General features: G+C 40.4%; 1 protein-coding gene across 16 annotated transcripts in view; it reads left to right on the top strand.

Annotated features, from left to right (window-relative positions):
• The window catches only part of tjp1a (tight junction protein 1a), a 93,085-nt gene extending 75,366 nt beyond the window's left edge, over nt 1-17,719 (top strand). For 6 of the 16 annotated variants that reach the window (XM_051378850.1, XM_051378851.1, XM_051378849.1 and 3 more), the window contains 17 exons: nt 994-1,178; nt 1,391-1,486; nt 2,426-2,452; nt 4,446-4,528; nt 4,933-5,143; nt 6,094-6,194; nt 6,293-6,643; nt 7,557-7,808; nt 9,018-9,848; nt 10,015-10,097; nt 10,308-10,484; nt 10,649-10,755; nt 10,947-11,206; nt 11,526-11,680; nt 11,766-11,986; nt 12,602-12,745; nt 15,866-17,719. In XM_051378850.1, coding sequence (XP_051234810.1) covers nt 994-1,178; nt 1,391-1,486; nt 2,426-2,452; nt 4,446-4,528; nt 4,933-5,143; nt 6,094-6,194; nt 6,293-6,643; nt 7,557-7,808; nt 9,018-9,848; nt 10,015-10,097; nt 10,308-10,484; nt 10,649-10,755; nt 10,947-11,206; nt 11,526-11,680; nt 11,766-11,986; nt 12,602-12,745; nt 15,866-15,960 — 3,379 coding nt within the window. In that variant the 3' untranslated portion in view covers nt 15,961-17,719. The remainder of the gene's footprint in view (nt 1-993; nt 1,179-1,390; nt 1,487-2,425; nt 2,453-4,445; nt 4,529-4,932; nt 5,144-6,093; nt 6,195-6,292; nt 6,644-7,556; nt 7,809-9,017; nt 9,849-10,014; nt 10,098-10,307; nt 10,485-10,648; nt 10,756-10,946; nt 11,207-11,525; nt 11,681-11,765; nt 11,987-12,601; nt 12,746-15,865) is intronic. The other 10 variants (XM_051378853.1, XM_051378856.1, XM_051378854.1 and 7 more) reach the window with 8 other exon arrangements.
• The last annotated feature ends 88 nt before the right edge of the window (nt 17,720-17,807 follow it).

The raw sequence follows: 17,807 nt of genomic DNA, 5'->3' as shown, positions 1-17,807 counted from the left end.
TTCTGTGTTATTGTCTGTTTATAAACTCAGGCAATTTAAAACAACCTGTGTGTTAGGAAAATGGACTACTACAGTGTTTACACAGAGATTCCTTACGGTCCTGTTGACAGAGAAGACATAGACACACTTTCCGCATGCATCTTTATCACATACATTCACCATTGTGAAATATATCTTGGCTTCTCCGCCAATTTAAACCTACCTCCCTGGATAGTCTTTCAAAACATAAAACCATAAAATCACACTGAAAAGTCAATAATATTAAAAAAACACACACATCAAAGGACCATTATTATTCAAACCCACTGCCTTTCTCACCTTGCCCTTGTTGACTTATCGGCAGTGATTCAGTTACTTAAACTTTAGGAAACTGAAAAAGATTGACTTTATCATAAATTTATGGTTTGGAAATCTTTAATAGTGAAAGGCGTGTTATCATTTCACTGCATTCTTAAGCCTTAGTTTCTTTTACGCATGGTACTGTATTTATATCTGAGCATCACCCAAGTGTGTATATCACAGTAACCTTTTGCTTTGGGAAAATAAGTGATTCTTAAAATAATAAGACTGTGGAAGTCAAAATGCTGACTCTACTATTTTGCTAACAAAAGATAAGCCTTTGGTTCACTGAAAAACCATTGAGTTACATAATATTTTGGCTCCTAATGTCAATATTGAGCTATACATTAGGGTGTATTAGCCCCCAAGGCAACATTTCAATTAGCCTAAATATAAATGGCTTTTATGCCATGTAAAATTCCTTAGACATCATCAGCATTTCTTCAGCCAGTAATAGAAAGTGCTCCTTAATCATTTTGACAACCATTCACAACTCAGTACTGTACAATGGTGTTAAAGTTACAGTACCAATATATCACCATGACTTTTCTCTCCAAACATTAGTCCACTGAATCCCTAAACTATCTAAAAGTAGCCTTAATTGTAGTTTTGACTGAAGTCCTGACAGCTGACCATACACTCTTCTCTGTCCAGAGCTGAGCAGCTATCCAGTGTGCAGTACACCCTCCCCAAAACACCAGGGGGCGACAGAGCTGACTTCTGGAGATTCCGAGGATTGCGGAGCTCCAAGAGGAATTTGCGGAAGAGCAGGGAAGACCTGTCAGCCCAGCCAGTTCAGACCAAGTTCCCTGCCTATGAGAGGGTGGTGCTCAGGGAAGGTAAGCGTACATATGTATTGTAATGTCAGTAACAGCGATCAACTGGAAACTCCCACATGTCTTAATACTTCATTGTAGTGCAAGAAATTACAAATGGTGTACAGATTTTAACCTTGTTATTTATTAATACAAATGTTATGGTCTGATTTAGTATTGTGCTTTTAAGTATTACATAATGCTAACCTTTGTGACACGGTCTCCTTCTTGTATAGCTGGGTTCCTGAGGCCTGTGGTTATCTTTGGGCCGATAGCAGACGTGGGGAGAGAGAAACTGGCCAGGGAGGAGCCAGACATTTTTGAGCTAGCAAGTAAGTAATAAAGTACACATCTTCCTCTTCTCTGCTGTCCCTGCTTTGTGTAGTGTCCCTCTGTTTTTAACTTTTCAGCATCCATCAAATATTCACAGTAGCGGCCATTATCTAACAGATGTTGAACAGTGGCTTGTTTACACTGAAAGGAGACATTTATTAGACATCAATACTCCACAAACAGCTTGTTGAGGCTGCCAACCTGAATAAACATTTTAACTTGATTTAGAATTTGACTAAAAACATCTACCTAATTGCTAATTTGGCAGTAAATTGTTATAATCACAAATCAGACTGAGAGGATGATAAAATAATTATAAACTGAAAGACTGTAGATGTATAAATACAACAACCCCTGATATTTCTATGTACTTGTAACCTAGGGAAGGTTAGAAACATTATATTTTTGTCTTTTTCTTCCGAAATAGATCACGGCCATTGGCTGTTTAGATCTTGAGTTTAAAATTCACCAAGTAATCATTTTCCATTGGATGCTAAGCAAATTTCTTCCAAAATATTTCCCCATGATTTGCTTTTTTAATACATGGCAGTATGCTTAACTCCAGAATACCACCTCTATGAGATATTCCCCATTTATTTCAGTAGGTCAGTTAGTTAGGTTAGTCAAATCTGTCATTTCCTCTGTTTGTTTATAGCTTCTCTCCTCCCTTTTCCCTGTACTCTTTTACACTCCAAGCAGAGCTGCACACTCCTTTTCATTTCTCTCATCCACTGCCTCCTACTTCATGAAATTGCAAGCATCTTTAATGTGTGGTTTTCATACACTCAGTGTTGAATTTCAATTACTTTAAGTGCACAAACACACATGCCAGCGCAACCACACACATATTCAAGTACACACCCACATAAAAAGTGATTCCATTCCTTGATTGTTTGCGTAACTCCAGTGATGTTTGTGTAACTGTATTTTCTTTTCAGAAACACAGCAACAACAAGGAGGGGAAAGTATGTCACTTAGTGCATCAACTTTTGTTTGTTTTATTTGATTCAGTGAATGGCAGATAATCTGTAAACTGTTGTTTGGTGGCTAGCTATAGATGTTAAAACAATGGGTATAGGGGAATAGCACTTGATTTAGGAATTCACATTTGTCATTACAATTGGCAAATAATGTTTTAGTATATATTAGCATGATACACGGCCTTGTAAAATGATCCACGGAAGACTTGGCACTGAAGAATATGCAGTATCATACTTACACACAGCTTGTTCTCAATTGACAATGAATGAATGAATCTACCCCTGGCACTGTACTTGACTTACTAACTAAAATTACGCTTGACTCAAAGCAAACAAGATAACATAATGCTGATGAACATTGTCTGTCTGTGGTTTGAATTTAATATTACTGTTAAGAATGTTTTTTTGTTTTCCACTCTTCACCTTCTTGGCCAAATTCAAGTAATTAAGGAACTGTGTGTCATTGTGATATTGCATGTTGCATATGGAAGAAATTACTGAATGCTGAACAATGTATGCTATCCTTTAATACATACAGTAAGGATTTTATAGTTGAATTTAGTGGTATTCCCCTCTTAATGGCAGGTTGCATCATGTAAAAAAACAGCATGTGGAGCTGTGCAGTTAATATGCCATGAAAACTGAGATGTGTGAAGTTCCTTTTCGACAAAATAGTAAGGAAATTATAGAATAATGCAGAATAGACTGAAAATGTTTCAAACTCAAACATTTTGATGCCCCTAAAATACCACATTCTATAAACAATTAGCAGCAAGTCACCATGGCATTAACTGGCCAACTGGAGGCTTTCATAAAAGTGCATCCTGCAGTGGATAGATTGTCATGGAAAGAAATGCCCACGATACCACCCATAATAGAAAAATAGAAAAGCATGTAATATTTATGACATAATAGTCAACTGTCAAAGCAGTCTGCTGAGAAATTAACAATTTATTTATGTATTCATATCCTAAAATAAATATTGTTACACTGTGTGCATTCAGACACATTATCCATACAGAATTATGGCAAAATTGTCTGCAAATATTTGGATGACAGGTTCATGCAAGTTAAACTAAAAGAATGTATCAGTATGAAATTTGGTCCAAATGGGTCCTTTAATGGCTTACAGTTCAGACTACAATTACACCACCACTGTGACGCAACTCTACAAAAATGTTTTTTTTATGTGTGTTTGTGTGTGTGTGTGTGTCCGTCTAACTATTCATAATCCAGTGATGGAAGTAAAAAGACTCTAAATTTCTAAATTGAAAGGGACAGTACAGAGTCTGTATACACTGCTGCATATGCTTACATCTTGACTTGTTGCATGGCTATATTGATCTGCTCCTTTTAAAAATGTTTTTGGGTAGTTCAGAGCAGAGTTTTTTCTTTAGATCCTAGATCCTATTAGAAATGTAGCCTCGCCCTATGATGTGTTGTACTATACTTAAAACATACTGGTGAGATGACTGTCCTCCTTTGAACCGTGTGTGCCGAGGCAGGAAACCATTGCTTATCTTTATGTGAATCATAAACCCCTCTACACATCCTTGCTTAAATCCCTGAGGCTTACAATGACACTGTATTCTCATTAATCCCAAATGACCCTCATACTCTTGTATGTGCATATTCCATGCCAGTGTTTCTCATATAACACACTTCCTCACCATAATTTATACTGTTACATGCAGTTGCACGCACACATTCTTTACACACCAAATTTGATTTTCCTACCTAATGACTATTGCATGAATTGGCTGCTGTCCTCATTTCGTCTTTACTATCTAGCTGTTGTCACAAATGTACACTTGTCCTCTCCTGTACGGAGATTATTATTCCGTATTTAACAGCTCTATTTATGGGAGTCGACAACTGCACGCTACAAGGATGTCTAATTGGGGCACAGCCTGTGTTTATTGTTGTTTGTCTCTTGTGTTTATGTGATGCAGTAACTCTGTCCATTTGTCTTCCGTAGAGAGTGAACCCAGGGATGCGGGAACCGACCAGAAAAGCTCCGGCATCATCCGTCTGCACACCATTAAACAGATCATTGACCGGGTAAGAGAAGCTGGATCTGCACACTTTAATATACAGGCAAAAGGTACAGATATAAACATCTTTTGACAGATTTGTTATGATAATGAAAAGATGGCAGCCAGCTACAATGATATTTACAGCTCACTGCTGCCCTCTGGTGTACTGCTATCTAATGTTGTTACGTGCCTGAACCTCAGTAAAGTGGTGGATTTTACTGGTTCACTTGAGAAACTAAATCAGACTGATGAGCTGACCTCTTACAAGCGTTATATATATATATATATATGTGTGAAAAATCATTATAGTTGTGGCCATACATTTTTAATAGTCCTTAATTTACATTTCAACAAAAGGCAAATGGTCACTATATGGAAATAAACAAATTTACAACAAGTTTATGTTTTTATTTTTTTCTGTGTATAAAGGATAAGCATGCAGTGCTGGACATCACCCCTAATGCAGTGGATCGTCTCAACTACGCTCAGTGGTATCCCATTGTAGTGTTTCTTAACCCAGACACCAAGCAGGGCGTCAAGACCATGAGGACCCGCCTCTGCCCTGAGTCTAGGAAGAGTGCCAGAAAACTCTATGAACGAGCCCTCAAATTAAGGAAGAACAACCACCACCTCTTCACCAGTGAGTCCAGTGGGAGGGAGGGAAGGAGGGAGGGAGCGATGGATGGGGGCAACGACACATTTCAAAGGCTGTTGACAATTGATTGCCGCAGTATTGGAGGCCAGGGCTACACTGCTCTTGTTGTGCGTGGCCCTGTTCTGTCAGATGTCTTACAAAAGCTTGTTCAGCACTGACCGTCACACAAGAGCACGCTCGGGCCCCTTTCTCAGCATGCACTAGTCCTGTCAAGAGATGTGGTGTGACCATGCCTTAGGAGCATCTGTTGGTGATATAGATATTAGAGAGGTCCTAGAGATCATTCTCCTCGGCTCATATTTAGTCTTTGTAGCACACACAATTCTTCGTATAATCTGCGATCCTAAGAAATACTACACAATGAGCTGCACATCTATGCCTTTATCCACTGGATTTGATTTGTTATTCTCGAAATCAAGTCCTTAAAAATACTTATTACATACAAATTTGGAATCTGGCACATGGGACGAGGCCATGCAGGAAGTTACAATGCACAACACAAGAGATTGTTTTCTTCTTCCAAGCTGCCTTGTTATCTCTTTAAGATTGAAGGAAAGCAGTTCCATAATTTTGCATGTAAAGTATGTCCCCCTTGTGATTGGTTTGCTTGTTATTCAAATAATACTTCAAAGATATTTAAGAACTATGTGTCTGTGTCAGAGTGACTGCTGGTGATTTGCACCCAAAAACATAGAAAATGTTAATTGGGTCCCAAAGTGGGAAAATTACCAGAGCAACTTAAAAATTACCCTGTACAGACAAGATGCCAATCATGTAAAAGTGATGGAGCGTTTATGGGTTAGAGTGCATGTCTAAAGGGGACTTGTAATTATAATGCTGACTGTACTTAATTTCTAATTGAATAATTGTAAGTACTCATTTGATTGGGGAGATGTTTTTTATTCTCTTCTGCCTTTCCCTATTTGTGCACCCAGCAACTATTAACTTGAACAACATGAATGATGGTTGGTTTGGAGCACTGAAAGAGATAATCCAGCAGCAGCAGAACCAGCTGGTGTGGGTTTCAGAGGGCAAGGTAACACACACACACACACACACACACACACTCAACCATGTAGACTGTAATTGATCTTTTCTCACTCCCTCTCACTCACTTTACTTTTTGTTTCCCAGGCTGATGGGGCAGCTGAGGATGACCTGGACATCCACGACGACCGCCTGTCCTATCTGTCGGCGCCAGGCAGTGAGTATTCCATGTACAGCACCGACAGCCGCCACACCTCTGACTATGAGGACACGGACACAGAGGGTGGAGCCTACACCGACCAGGAGCTGGACGAAACACTGAATGACGATGTTGGTCCACCCACGGAGCCTGCCATCACCCGCTCCTCCGAGCCTGTCCGTGAGGACCCGCCTGTCATCCAGGAGCCACCAGGCTACGCTGGCTACCAGCACACAGTGCAGCCGGACCCCCTGAACCGCATCGACCCGGCTGGATTCAAGGCACCAGTGCCGCAGCAGGTAGCGTTTCTGAGAGCTGCACGTCTTCCCTGTTGTCTGGAGGACGTGGTGTGCGTTAGAAGGGTTTTCTGGAGGCGCTATTGAAGGCACTTTTTTTATTTTTACAGTTATTCTGTCTATCTACTGTTACAAATATCAGTGGGAAAGTGAAACCTTTTGTGGTCAGGTATTTATCGCAATATATAAACATTATACATAACATATATATATATATATCTATATTTAATATATTATTTATTTTATCTATTTGCCTTTATGTGTTTGTTGATTGATGTTTGTGAGCGTGTGTTTTTTATTTTTGAAAAGGAGAACATGATACGTTTTACTGTTACTCTTGTACTCTGTATTACCATAAGATGTCTTATTGGTGTGACTGTTGCTAATGTCACTGGGAAAAGGGACTTATGTTTGTGTCTGTACCAGTACTCACCTATGTGCACTTCCTAACTTTGTTTTTCCTGTGATTGGGACTGTGACACTACGACACAACAAAGTATTATGTGCATGTTGGAAATGCCAGTGTTAATCCAGTGTACCTGTGAAATGTATTAATCAAAACCAGATTGGCCGTTGTCATATCCAAATCTAAACGTTTGTCGTCTCTTGATGTGTTAATGAACATAAAAGGAGGAAAAAGAAACTACTGTATTGTAACCGTAGCATTAAAATCAAATTAGTATACTCTAACAATTAAAACTTGTCCTGCTGCTAATTCCTAACTCTCACATGCCGTTGGTTGATCTACAGCTATTGTTAAATGTGGAGGCGGGGGATTGGCTGTTTGAATCCGTGTAAGTCGTAGGCACAAGTGAGGAGCAGACTGTTGTAGAGGGGCTGTGAAGGTAGTAGCGCTTGTTAGTACTGCACCATAGTGTCAGCGCGTGTTATTAAACATTTCTGAACCACTTCACAGAAAGCAGAAGCCGCTGCCGTCCCTAGCATCCCCCAGCAGCCTGAGCCCCTGGCTGAAACAGTGCCCCCTGCTGTCGACGTTACTGTAAAAACTGTAAGGGGTCTAAGCCCTGACGTGGCTCCTGCAGCTCCTCACAGCCAGCCAAGCCCCATCCCAGAGGCTGGCTCACTTAGGAGGCCCACACCTGAGCTAGCCCCTCAGAGCGTCACACCAGAACCTCTACAGTCCGGACCAGCCAGTTCAGAACCAAAGGTATCCATCTGACTGTCACTGGACTCTCCGTGACCCGGCCCAGCTCAGCTCGGTCTGACCCGGCTGACCTCCTGTGCTGCTGCTGCTGCCTGTCAACCTACCTAGCTCCTGCTGCCACGCTTCTCTCTCTCTCCTTCCGCCCTGCATGTCTGCTGACCACAGTGCTGCCCAGAAGAGACAGAGATGTGTGTGTGTGTGTGTGTGTGTGTGTGTGTGTGTTACGTGTATGTGTGTGCACGTGCCAGAGTGCAAGCAAATGCTGGTAAACAACAGTGGGCTTGGAGGTGATGGCTGCGCTGGTATGCCTTCATGTAGAGGAGCAGTGGAAATCCTGCGGCTCTCACTGTTGCTTATCCTCTTTGCATGGCTGTAACATGTTTGCCTCATTCTCTGTTAACCACTCGAAGTAGATATGTTTGTGCTGTATTTATCAGTGCAGATTGAATGGATCATTTACCTGTAAAAGTAGCCATTCATATTCCAACCATTTTATCTGTTTTGTCCTGCGTTTGAAATATAGCCATGGTCGAATAACGAGGACCAACTAAACAGAAGTGTTCTTCAGATTTGGATGGATAATTAATGGTTACTTGTCAAATATCAGGGTTTTAATTATGTTTTCTGTACAATGGGTATGTGCTTGTAATGTTAAATATTATTGTGGATGTTTAAGTTGCCTTTATAATTGCACCAAGACAGTGGGTGACGTTTTCCCTTGTGAGTGCTGTAGTGCACACATAATTATAAAATAACAAAATAAAAATTAAATAAAATTATTCAAGTCAAATTATTGATATTTCTATAAACAATTTTTACATTTTTGTCAGTTTAGACAAGAAAAATGCCTCCCATTGTTTTGATGCATTTCTTTAAATCAATTTTGTTATTCTTTGTTAATTTAATTTTAATGTTTAATTTGCAGTGGTACATTGTGATGTTTTTAAGCTGCAATCAGTGTTTGGCTGTGCTGCGATTTCTATTTAATCTAATATATTATCTGACCAGTAACCCCTCCCTCTCAGTTTCTCTATTTCAGGTCTTTCCCTTCTTCTTTCCTCTTCTGCAATTAATTTCACGGACTTGTTTTAATATTCTCCTTTTCTTACTTTAACTGATTTTTGTATGTCCAGTCTTTCATATCACATTTTATGTTAATGGTCCGTGTGCAGTTGTCATAACCTTTGTCTTTGTTTTGTATTTGTTTGGTAGATGTTTCAGAAGGATCCATACAGCACAGACAACACAGGGAGAATTGGTCATAGTATGAAGCCTGTGACTTACAACCCTCAACAGGGGTATCATCCTGACCAGCCATACAGAGATTACGACCACCCACCCAGTCGGTATGATGTCAGCAGCAGCGGAGTCAGCAGCGGAGGTGGTTACCCAGAACCAAAGTACCGTAACTATGACTCTAACCTGCCCTACGAGAACAGTGTGCCTCACTACGACCAGCAACAGTGGAACCCCTACAGCCAGCCGCTCTCTACTGCCAACTCCCAGGGCTATGATCCCCGTTTGCCATACGGTGACGGCCCTGACTCCCAATACACCCCTCCTCTTCGCTACGACGAGCCCCCGCCTCAGCAGGGATTCGACGGACGGCCACGCTACGGTAAACCAACAGGTCCAGGGCCTGTCCGTTATGATGATCCTCCACCTCCTGCTCCAGGGCCTGACCTGCACTACGACCAGGATTCTCACCTGAGCACCTACCCCTCAGCTGCCCGCTCCCCAGACCCCCCTGCCCAGCGTTCTGGCTATAACCAGGGACCAGCACCACAGCAAAAGAGCTACAAACCTCAGCAGTATGACCCCGTTCCTGTGAACTCTGAAACCAGCCCCACACCACCTCCAAAAGTAGAGGCTCCCTCGCCTTCTCCTGCGGACGCTCCAAAGCCTGCCCCTGCCAGAGAGGAGCAACAGGATGACCCCGCCATGCGACCACAGTCAGTCCTAACAAGGGTCAAGATGTTTGAGAATAAACGCTCTGTGTCCGTGGATAGAGCCAGAGATACAGGGGAATCTTCTGGGAACAAGGTAAACTGTTTAGCATTGTTGTTATATTACATAAGCCAGCTAATTCAGTTAGAGTAGTTAATCATGTATTTAACTTGTACAGTTTCTTTTCAGCTCCACAATAGAGGTGAAGATTTGTGATTCTTTTTTATCCGTCTAATAAGGTTCCTTGCTTTTTCTACTATAGGCAGCTGATTTACCTTTGAAAGCAGGTGGAGTAATCCCTAAAGCAAATTCTCTAAGCAACCTGGATCAAGAGAAGACCTTTAGGTGAGCCTATGCTGCTGTTACTGTTTTTTTTATTCACTTGATTTGTCAGAATAATGTAAATAAAATTGTGTAATTAGTTATTTTAATTTTACCATCATTGGCAGATTTCTTCAAGCACCTTCACTTTTTGTCATTTGTCATTGTAAACTCCTCTTCCTCTGCCGTGCTCTCACTTTTAACCTGTCTAACTCTTTTATCTCACCAACCCAGAGCCCCAGGGCCTCAGAAACCTCAGTCCAACGTACCTGATGACATTGTGCGCTCCAACCATTACGACCCTGATGAGGACGAGGACTACTACAGGAAACAGCTGTCTTACTTTGACAAGCTCCAGGCTGGTCCCAACAAACCCCAGCCACAAGCACCAGCCCCCCATAACTACCCCAGGTAATGCTCACTCCCATCCCGTTTTCCTCTTAGATTTCATAGATATAGAATATCAGTATTAATTATTATTATGTGTCTTTTCTAACTATCCTTGACGTAATTTGTGGGTTTTATTTTATTTTTACTGTGAATCTGGAATTGAGGGTTTTGGTCTTGTGATACAGGACAGAGTCAGTGGAAAAACCAAGTCCAGTGGAGAAAAAATATGAACCAGTTCCCCAGGTGACGCCTTCTCTGCCACCAGCCACACTGCCCAAACCTGCACCTGAAGGTAAAATATACCGTTTCAACTAAATAGTATTCAGTATTTAATCACATGAAGATCTGTATCACACTGTACTTTGTCTACTGAGAGACACTGCATGCTGTACATCAAGTTTCACAAATAAAAACATAACTGCACACAACAACAGTGGCACATAGTGAAGAGCTCTTTGACTGACTCTTATGGCTCTTTCACAGCCAAGCCTCCTGCCCGAGAGGACACTGTCCAGACCAACTTCCTGCCTCACAAGAGTTTCCCCGAGAAGTCTCCAGTAAATGGCACTAGTGAACAGCCTCCAAAAACCGTCACTAGCACTGGGGCTCCACCAGTAACCAGCTACAACCGCTACACCCCCAAGCCCTACACCACCTCTGCCAAGCCTTTTTCTCGCATGTTCGACAGTCCTAAATTCAACCACAACCTTCTGCCCAATGAAAAGCCTGAGATTGCTCCAAAGGTAAGCAATTTTTTTTTTCAGTGGTCAGTTTAGTGCAGCACTCTAAAGAGAGTCAAATAAGTAATGTCTCATACTTTCTTCACTGTATAGTTACATTTTCTCTCTCTTATGTAATTATAATTTTGTCACACTTTGTTGTTGGAGGTCACAAAATAAGCCTCACTGTCTAACTCATTAATGTATAACTGCATCAAACACATATGTCATAGGTGTCTGGTTATGCTGTCCATTTACTGAAAGTTAATCCATATACACAATTTTCAGTGGCCATGGTTTAAAGTACCATATATAACGCGTTACCATCTTGTGTTTGGAACAGGGCCGGAGCTCCAGCCCAGTGAAGCCTCAGATACCCCCGCAGCCCCAGAATACAGATCATGACAGTGGCCTGGACACTTTCACACGCACTATGGACCACCGCTCCAAACACCAGCACAACAACATCAACGCTGTGCCCAAGGCCATCCCTGTGAGGTAATAAACTCAGTCTGACTAGAGTTGAAATCTAAGTTATTCTGTTGAATATGAGACTGTGATAGTAAAGGTATCTGTCTACCAGCCCCAGTGCCCTGGATGATGATGAGGATGAAGACGAGGGCCACACAGTGGTTGCAACAGCTCGAGGTATCTTCAACTCCAACGGTGGCGTCCTGAGCTCCATTGAGACAGGTGTCAGCATAATTATCCCACAAGGGGCCATCCCTGACGGTGTGGAGCAGGAAATCTACTTCAAGGTCTGCAGAGACAACAGCATCCTGCCACCACTCGACAAGGAGAAAGGTAACTTATCAAAGATAAGCTGGGGGGTTTCTCTATTTAGATCTAAATGATGTTGCTTAGGAAGCCAGTTCAAATAGTCTGTTTTAGGGAGATATGCTGGATCTAAAGTAGGGATGTGCCGATTGACTGTCGGCCTTTGAAGAAACGATCACCAATTGCTGATGCCCCTGCTGATTATACTTAAATTTGACATGACTCCAAATGAATTAAAATGCAGATGTTGTCCAACAAGTCAATATCAGCTTAAAAGGTGATGATACGTGAATTATTTCACAAGTAGTTTCTGCTGCCTCCAAGTGGCCAAATTATTTATTTCAGGTTTAATTTTATTAAACTAAAGTCTTCATTAGTTTAAGTCAGCTGTCATCTGAAGACTGTATTATACGTGCTGTATCTTTCTGACAGAGACATAAATTAATCTTTAGGTTTTTTAGCATAGATGTGCCCACAAGGAATCAAATTAAGAGTTTTGATACACTATGATATTCCCAGTGATATAAAAAAACACAGGCCTTCCAGCACTATAGGAAAAAATGCATTTGAGACCTGCTTGTGTGTTTACTTTGACTCGTTCTGAATTAAGTTCATAACCAAATTCTGTGTTTATGTCTACAGGAGAGACTCTGCTCAGCCCTCTGGTGATGTGTGGACCTCATGGCCTCAAGTTTTTGAAGCCTGTGGAGCTACGCTTACCTCACTGTGCGTCTATGACCCCTGATGGTTGGTCTTTTGCTCTAAAATCCTCCGACTCCTCGTCGGGTATGCTGTGCTCTCTGTTCTTCCGGGGTCGTTTGGGCTGGCTGTGTGACAATTTGAGGGTTGTGGGTCACTGTTGAATCAGTTTTTACCCCTAGTTTTGGTTCTTTTTAATTAAAAGTCAATTGAGAAAAAAATAACAAGATATTTTGGTGAAACTCACCATGTCTGGAATCAATCTAGGGGGGAAATCTGTATTTTTTTTCCATAATTGTGGCTTTGGTTGATTCATTTTCATCATTTACACTAGCTACTCACTCACTCAATCTCTCATTCACTGTATCACTAGTTTTCTTTATTTGGTGTTCAGATCAAAGTCTCTTCTCATTATTTTTAAATGCCCAAATTGCAGTTTTTCTCTCTTGGTTTTTCACCTCTAAGTCCCCTTAACAAGTTTCTCTGATTTCATTTAACATTCATTCACCAGATTGCTTGGCACAATTGTACAATAATTTAATTTCATCGGGTAGAATTATAGTGCATGCTGCTCTGCTCAGAATGATTTTTCTCACATAGCCACCCAAATCCTGACCTGGAGAACAGCTGTTATAGATGTTCCCAAAACTGGGACACTGTCATAACCAATAATGCCCGTCATCCTAAAAAAAGAAAAAGAGAAAAGTTACACAAAAACATCTTGTTACCTTGTCAAAATATAGCTCTCTAAATTTAGCTTCCGTCTTTCTAAGTGTGGGAACTGACTGGCATTAGTTTTTTTACTAAAAGAAGTCTGGTTTTGGATCTGGGAAAGAGAGGGAAGTACGCAAAATCACAGTTTTCATTGGCTGCAGGAGAGGATTAAGACTCTTTACTTGCCACTTTCTTGTGTCAGATTCCTGATAACTCAACTCTAATGTCTGATTTTGAGATGTGATGTTACAGGTACAGTAGAAAATATTTTAAACAATTAACCACCTTGTAAAGAAGTTCTATAACCTTGAAATTGATCAGAAATATATTGAGAACAGAAATGAGATTAAGAGAATGTTGCACAAATCATGTTAATGGAAATCAAAACCAAGACAAACTACTTTCAGTAGTTGATCATTTAATCTAATTTTGTAAACAAGCTAACATTTGAGGGAAATAGTCTCATATAGAAGCTGAACTCCTGCTAAAGTTGTCTCAACACTGTCCTTCTCACGTGCCGTCTTCAAAAACAGTGGTAATTTTGGCAGTGGTCAGGATTAGCTGCTAATTAGCCTCATTTTAAGGATGAGACTTGGAGGGCTGAATGAGATGTGAGCTCACTCCGTTGTCCTGCTGAATTGTGGGGGGATTATCGGGCTGCGTCGTAATCCTCTTATTGTAAAGCAAGGCCACTCTCTGGCCTCTTCCTGTCCCCTCTTTGGTTTTCTTCTCACTTTGCTTCACTGCTTCTCCTCTTTCCTCCTATGCAACTCTCTGCATCTTATTGCCTCTCTTGTATTTATGCTGTGTTAGTCTGTACATGATTGTGTCAATTTATAGGCTGAAATCAGATGCATTGTTTATGCAGTTAATGTAGAACAACAACTACTGAAATTGCATAAATGGACATCAAATTGCGTAATATCTTATCTTGTAGACATTCTTAAGGGCTTGACTACCTGTTATATTTAACGTTTAAAGGCACCATGTGGAGTTGTTGACCACCACTGGAGCTACAGAGTAATGTTTTGATAAGTGGGGTCCCTGTTTAGTTTGTATCTCGTGCTCTACTTGCTTGCACACAGGATGTACACACTGTCAACTGTTTCACGTTATTTCACTTATCACCTGGTAGATGTAGAAACGTAGCTGTCAGGTTTTAGATTAGAAAAAAACGCTTTGAAAATTGTCCAATAACTGGGAATTTTCAAGAGCTTTCAGACACTCCTCATGGCTTTCATCAGCAGACGGAGCAGACTATCAGGGCAAGGTTTGTCTGTCGATAAGGGCCACAAGATGTGGTTGAAAGCTCCAGAAAATTTCCAGTAAGTGGAACTTGGGCTTTGAAAATAATACATGTCAAATAGGAGAAGGAACTGTATTCAACATATGTATTAGGCCTTGATGATACAGCAGAGCTCAAACAGTTAGTTGAATAATCAATTGATTGACAGATAAAATAATGAAAATAGCGTCAGTTGCAGCCCTAGGATACACACAATGTGTTTTTGGTGAGAAACACTGGATATAAACACAATAATCTCCACTGGGTACCTTTAACGTCGGCATTGTAATCATTTTTATTTGAGCTAAAACTGAACTTCAAATTACTAGGTCAAATTTCCTCCTGAATTACCTCTGAAATATTCAAACCAAATGAAAATCTTTTGAGGATCTTAAAAGGTGATGTCTCGCAGGCAGACATCAAAGAAAAGAGCGTAAAGCCACACACTCATAACTCAGATGCACTTTTTATTTGAAGTTCTAAAGATCAGCAACATGCCTTCTTGGCTGGCTGGCAGGGGGTTGTTTCGGGCTTACATCGAGCTAGCATCAAAGCTTGCTCAAACATAGGACCCACGAGCGGCCAAATGATGTTCACTGAAGAGGTTCTTGTTCACATTGATCTTTTGGAACTGGAATTGAAGGATTCCTTTTATTTTGCCGAACTGAACAGAAGACGATCCTCTGGTTATTTTCACATTTATCTTTTCCATATTACCCAGATTTTAGCACAAATCGACAGTTTAAAGAGTGACAGTCGATGTCAGGGAAGAGGCTGTGTTCCTGTTGGTACATGTATAGTTAGTCTGTAGTGTATCGATGGACCTCTGCCGAGCTGCCTCTGCTTACCCTGATTGATTACTGGAACTTTCCTCTTGGCACAGACCTATATGTTTATAATTTCAATTACACTCAGACCTCACAGTGACTGAGGTTTAATTCACAGTCAACAAGAGGCTGGGGACATTCAATAAAAATATGAAATTGCTTTTACTAGTCTCTTGTGTTGCTGTGCTTGGATATAGGCCACAAAACCATGTGATATTACTTAACATGGCTTTCAGACAACCAAGAGCGGGTTTAAAACGAGGCTAGTAGTTCATAAATTTGTTGTATAATAGATTTTGCAGTGTGAACGAATTTTAGATTATAAAAACAGCTGTTATCACTCACTGTCTCCCCCCGCCCCCCGTATCTGTCTGTCTGCAGGTGACCCAAAAAGCTGGCAGAACAAGTCTCTCCCCGGGGACCCCAACTACCTGGTGGGAGCCAACTGTGTTTCTGTGCTCATTGACCACTTTTAAGGACGAAACAGCAGGTGTGATGTTACTGAATGTGAAACCATGGGGGATAAAAATGAAGAAAATGGATACACATAAACACAAAACACACAGACACACACACACACTGACAGATGCACTCCAAACATACATACACACCACATAATGGAGTATGAAGAAGACCCAGTCAGTGCTGTTTACTGCACCCATGGATGAAGGCGAGACACTGATGATCGTTACAAGCTGTTCTTTAAACTTTTTTCCCAATTTGAAGTTTTTGATGTGAAATGAAACCATTAATGCATGCCCCATGCCACTGAGGATTGACACTATATATAAGGCAATGTTTAATGTCATTTTTACATGAATTTAGATGGATGGTTGGCTTTTGAGGCGTACGCGCTTCAAAAAATCTGTCGGTATATTTATGCTATATATGCATACAGTATATATAGGAGTATAGAGAAGATTTACTAAAATTTTACTCATGAATTCAATTACAAGTCGACATCTTGGTTTTTTTTTTTTTTTTCTCACTTCAGGTGACTTAATAAAAAAAAAAAAAAAAATGTATCTACGTTTTTTTCCACATCGTGGGAATTTTAATGAAGGTTTGAGACAGACGTGAGGTAAACCAGTGATGGTGACATTTGCATGTTTCTGTTGAAGGAGTCGGCAAAACATGAGCTGGATTTGAACCCAAGTGGCACACTTTAAGAGACGTTATTCCTTCACTCCTTCCTTTTATTCTTACTTTTCCTACAGTAATATCTTGTAGCTTAATTTCTTACCGAGTACCACGTCTCTCCTTCCAGCCTGAGGGAGATCTATGCATGTTCTTTACTCAGGTCCATTAGCCTCCTCAGTTTCTTCCTCGCATCTTCTCTCTCTCTCTCTCTCTCTCTCTCTCTCTCTCTCTCTCTCTCTCTCTCTCTCTCTCTCTCTCTCTCTCTCTCGTCTTTCTTTTTTCTCTCTGTGCACTCTTGCACTCACACACAAATAAGCAGTGATGCCTTATCTGCAGATTATTCACTTTTCATTAAGAAAAAAAAGATAAGTTATGATAAATTATGGTATAATGTCATTTGTTTTGCCATTTTTTGTGAACCCACTGTATAAATGAACTTGGGTTTAGCACACAATAACAGTCGATAAAGGATAACAAAGGTATGCTCTTCTTTTATCTGCTATGCATTACTTAAAGAAAAAAAAACAACAGAAAAGAAGTGGCTGTAAATAAAGCTAGCATATTGCCTTGTTTCTTTTTGTTTGTAAATGAACATTTTGTATGTCTTTCTTTTTTGTAAAAAACTTAGAGAAAACATGTTTTAAAAAGTGGAAGAAAGTGAACGTGGTTATCTTTGTATTCTGGATATACCCTCGAGCCTTGGAACTTGTAACCTAACAATAATACATCACACCTTTTCTACCGATATATTCACACCATGTTACGGTCACAATAAAAGGTCTTTTTATGGCTCTTTAAGGATCAGGAATGTGCTTGGGCTAAAATACATTTAAAACATGTTCTTTTCAAAGGGTGTGCTCTCAAAGTGTCCCCCTCACTGATTTGTGATACTGGATGCTGTATTGTGTGCCCTTAAATGTATTTTTGTACTAATAGACAATATATTATGTATGGCACACCAGTACCATTTTATTTTTAGATATAACACGGCTTTAATTGGATATTAGCTCTTCACGTGTGGCTGACTTTTTTTCTCTTCTGCAACACAATTTTAAGTATACCACTGTATTAATAAATAAAATCATTTTTAAAGAGTGTGTGTCTGAATGTTCTTTTCGCCTCTGCTGATCCCAACTCCTGTTAAGATTCCTGTTGTTATTATTTTTTTTTTAAGATTTAAATT

The sequence above is a fragment of the Dicentrarchus labrax genome, unplaced genomic scaffold, assembly GCF_905237075.1.
Source record: "Dicentrarchus labrax unplaced genomic scaffold, dlabrax2021, whole genome shotgun sequence".
In the NCBI taxonomy this organism is placed as follows: Eukaryota; Metazoa; Chordata; class Actinopteri; family Moronidae; genus Dicentrarchus; species Dicentrarchus labrax.
The sequence above is the reverse complement of the archived record's forward strand: the minus strand, read 5'-3'. Positions and strand labels throughout refer to the sequence as shown.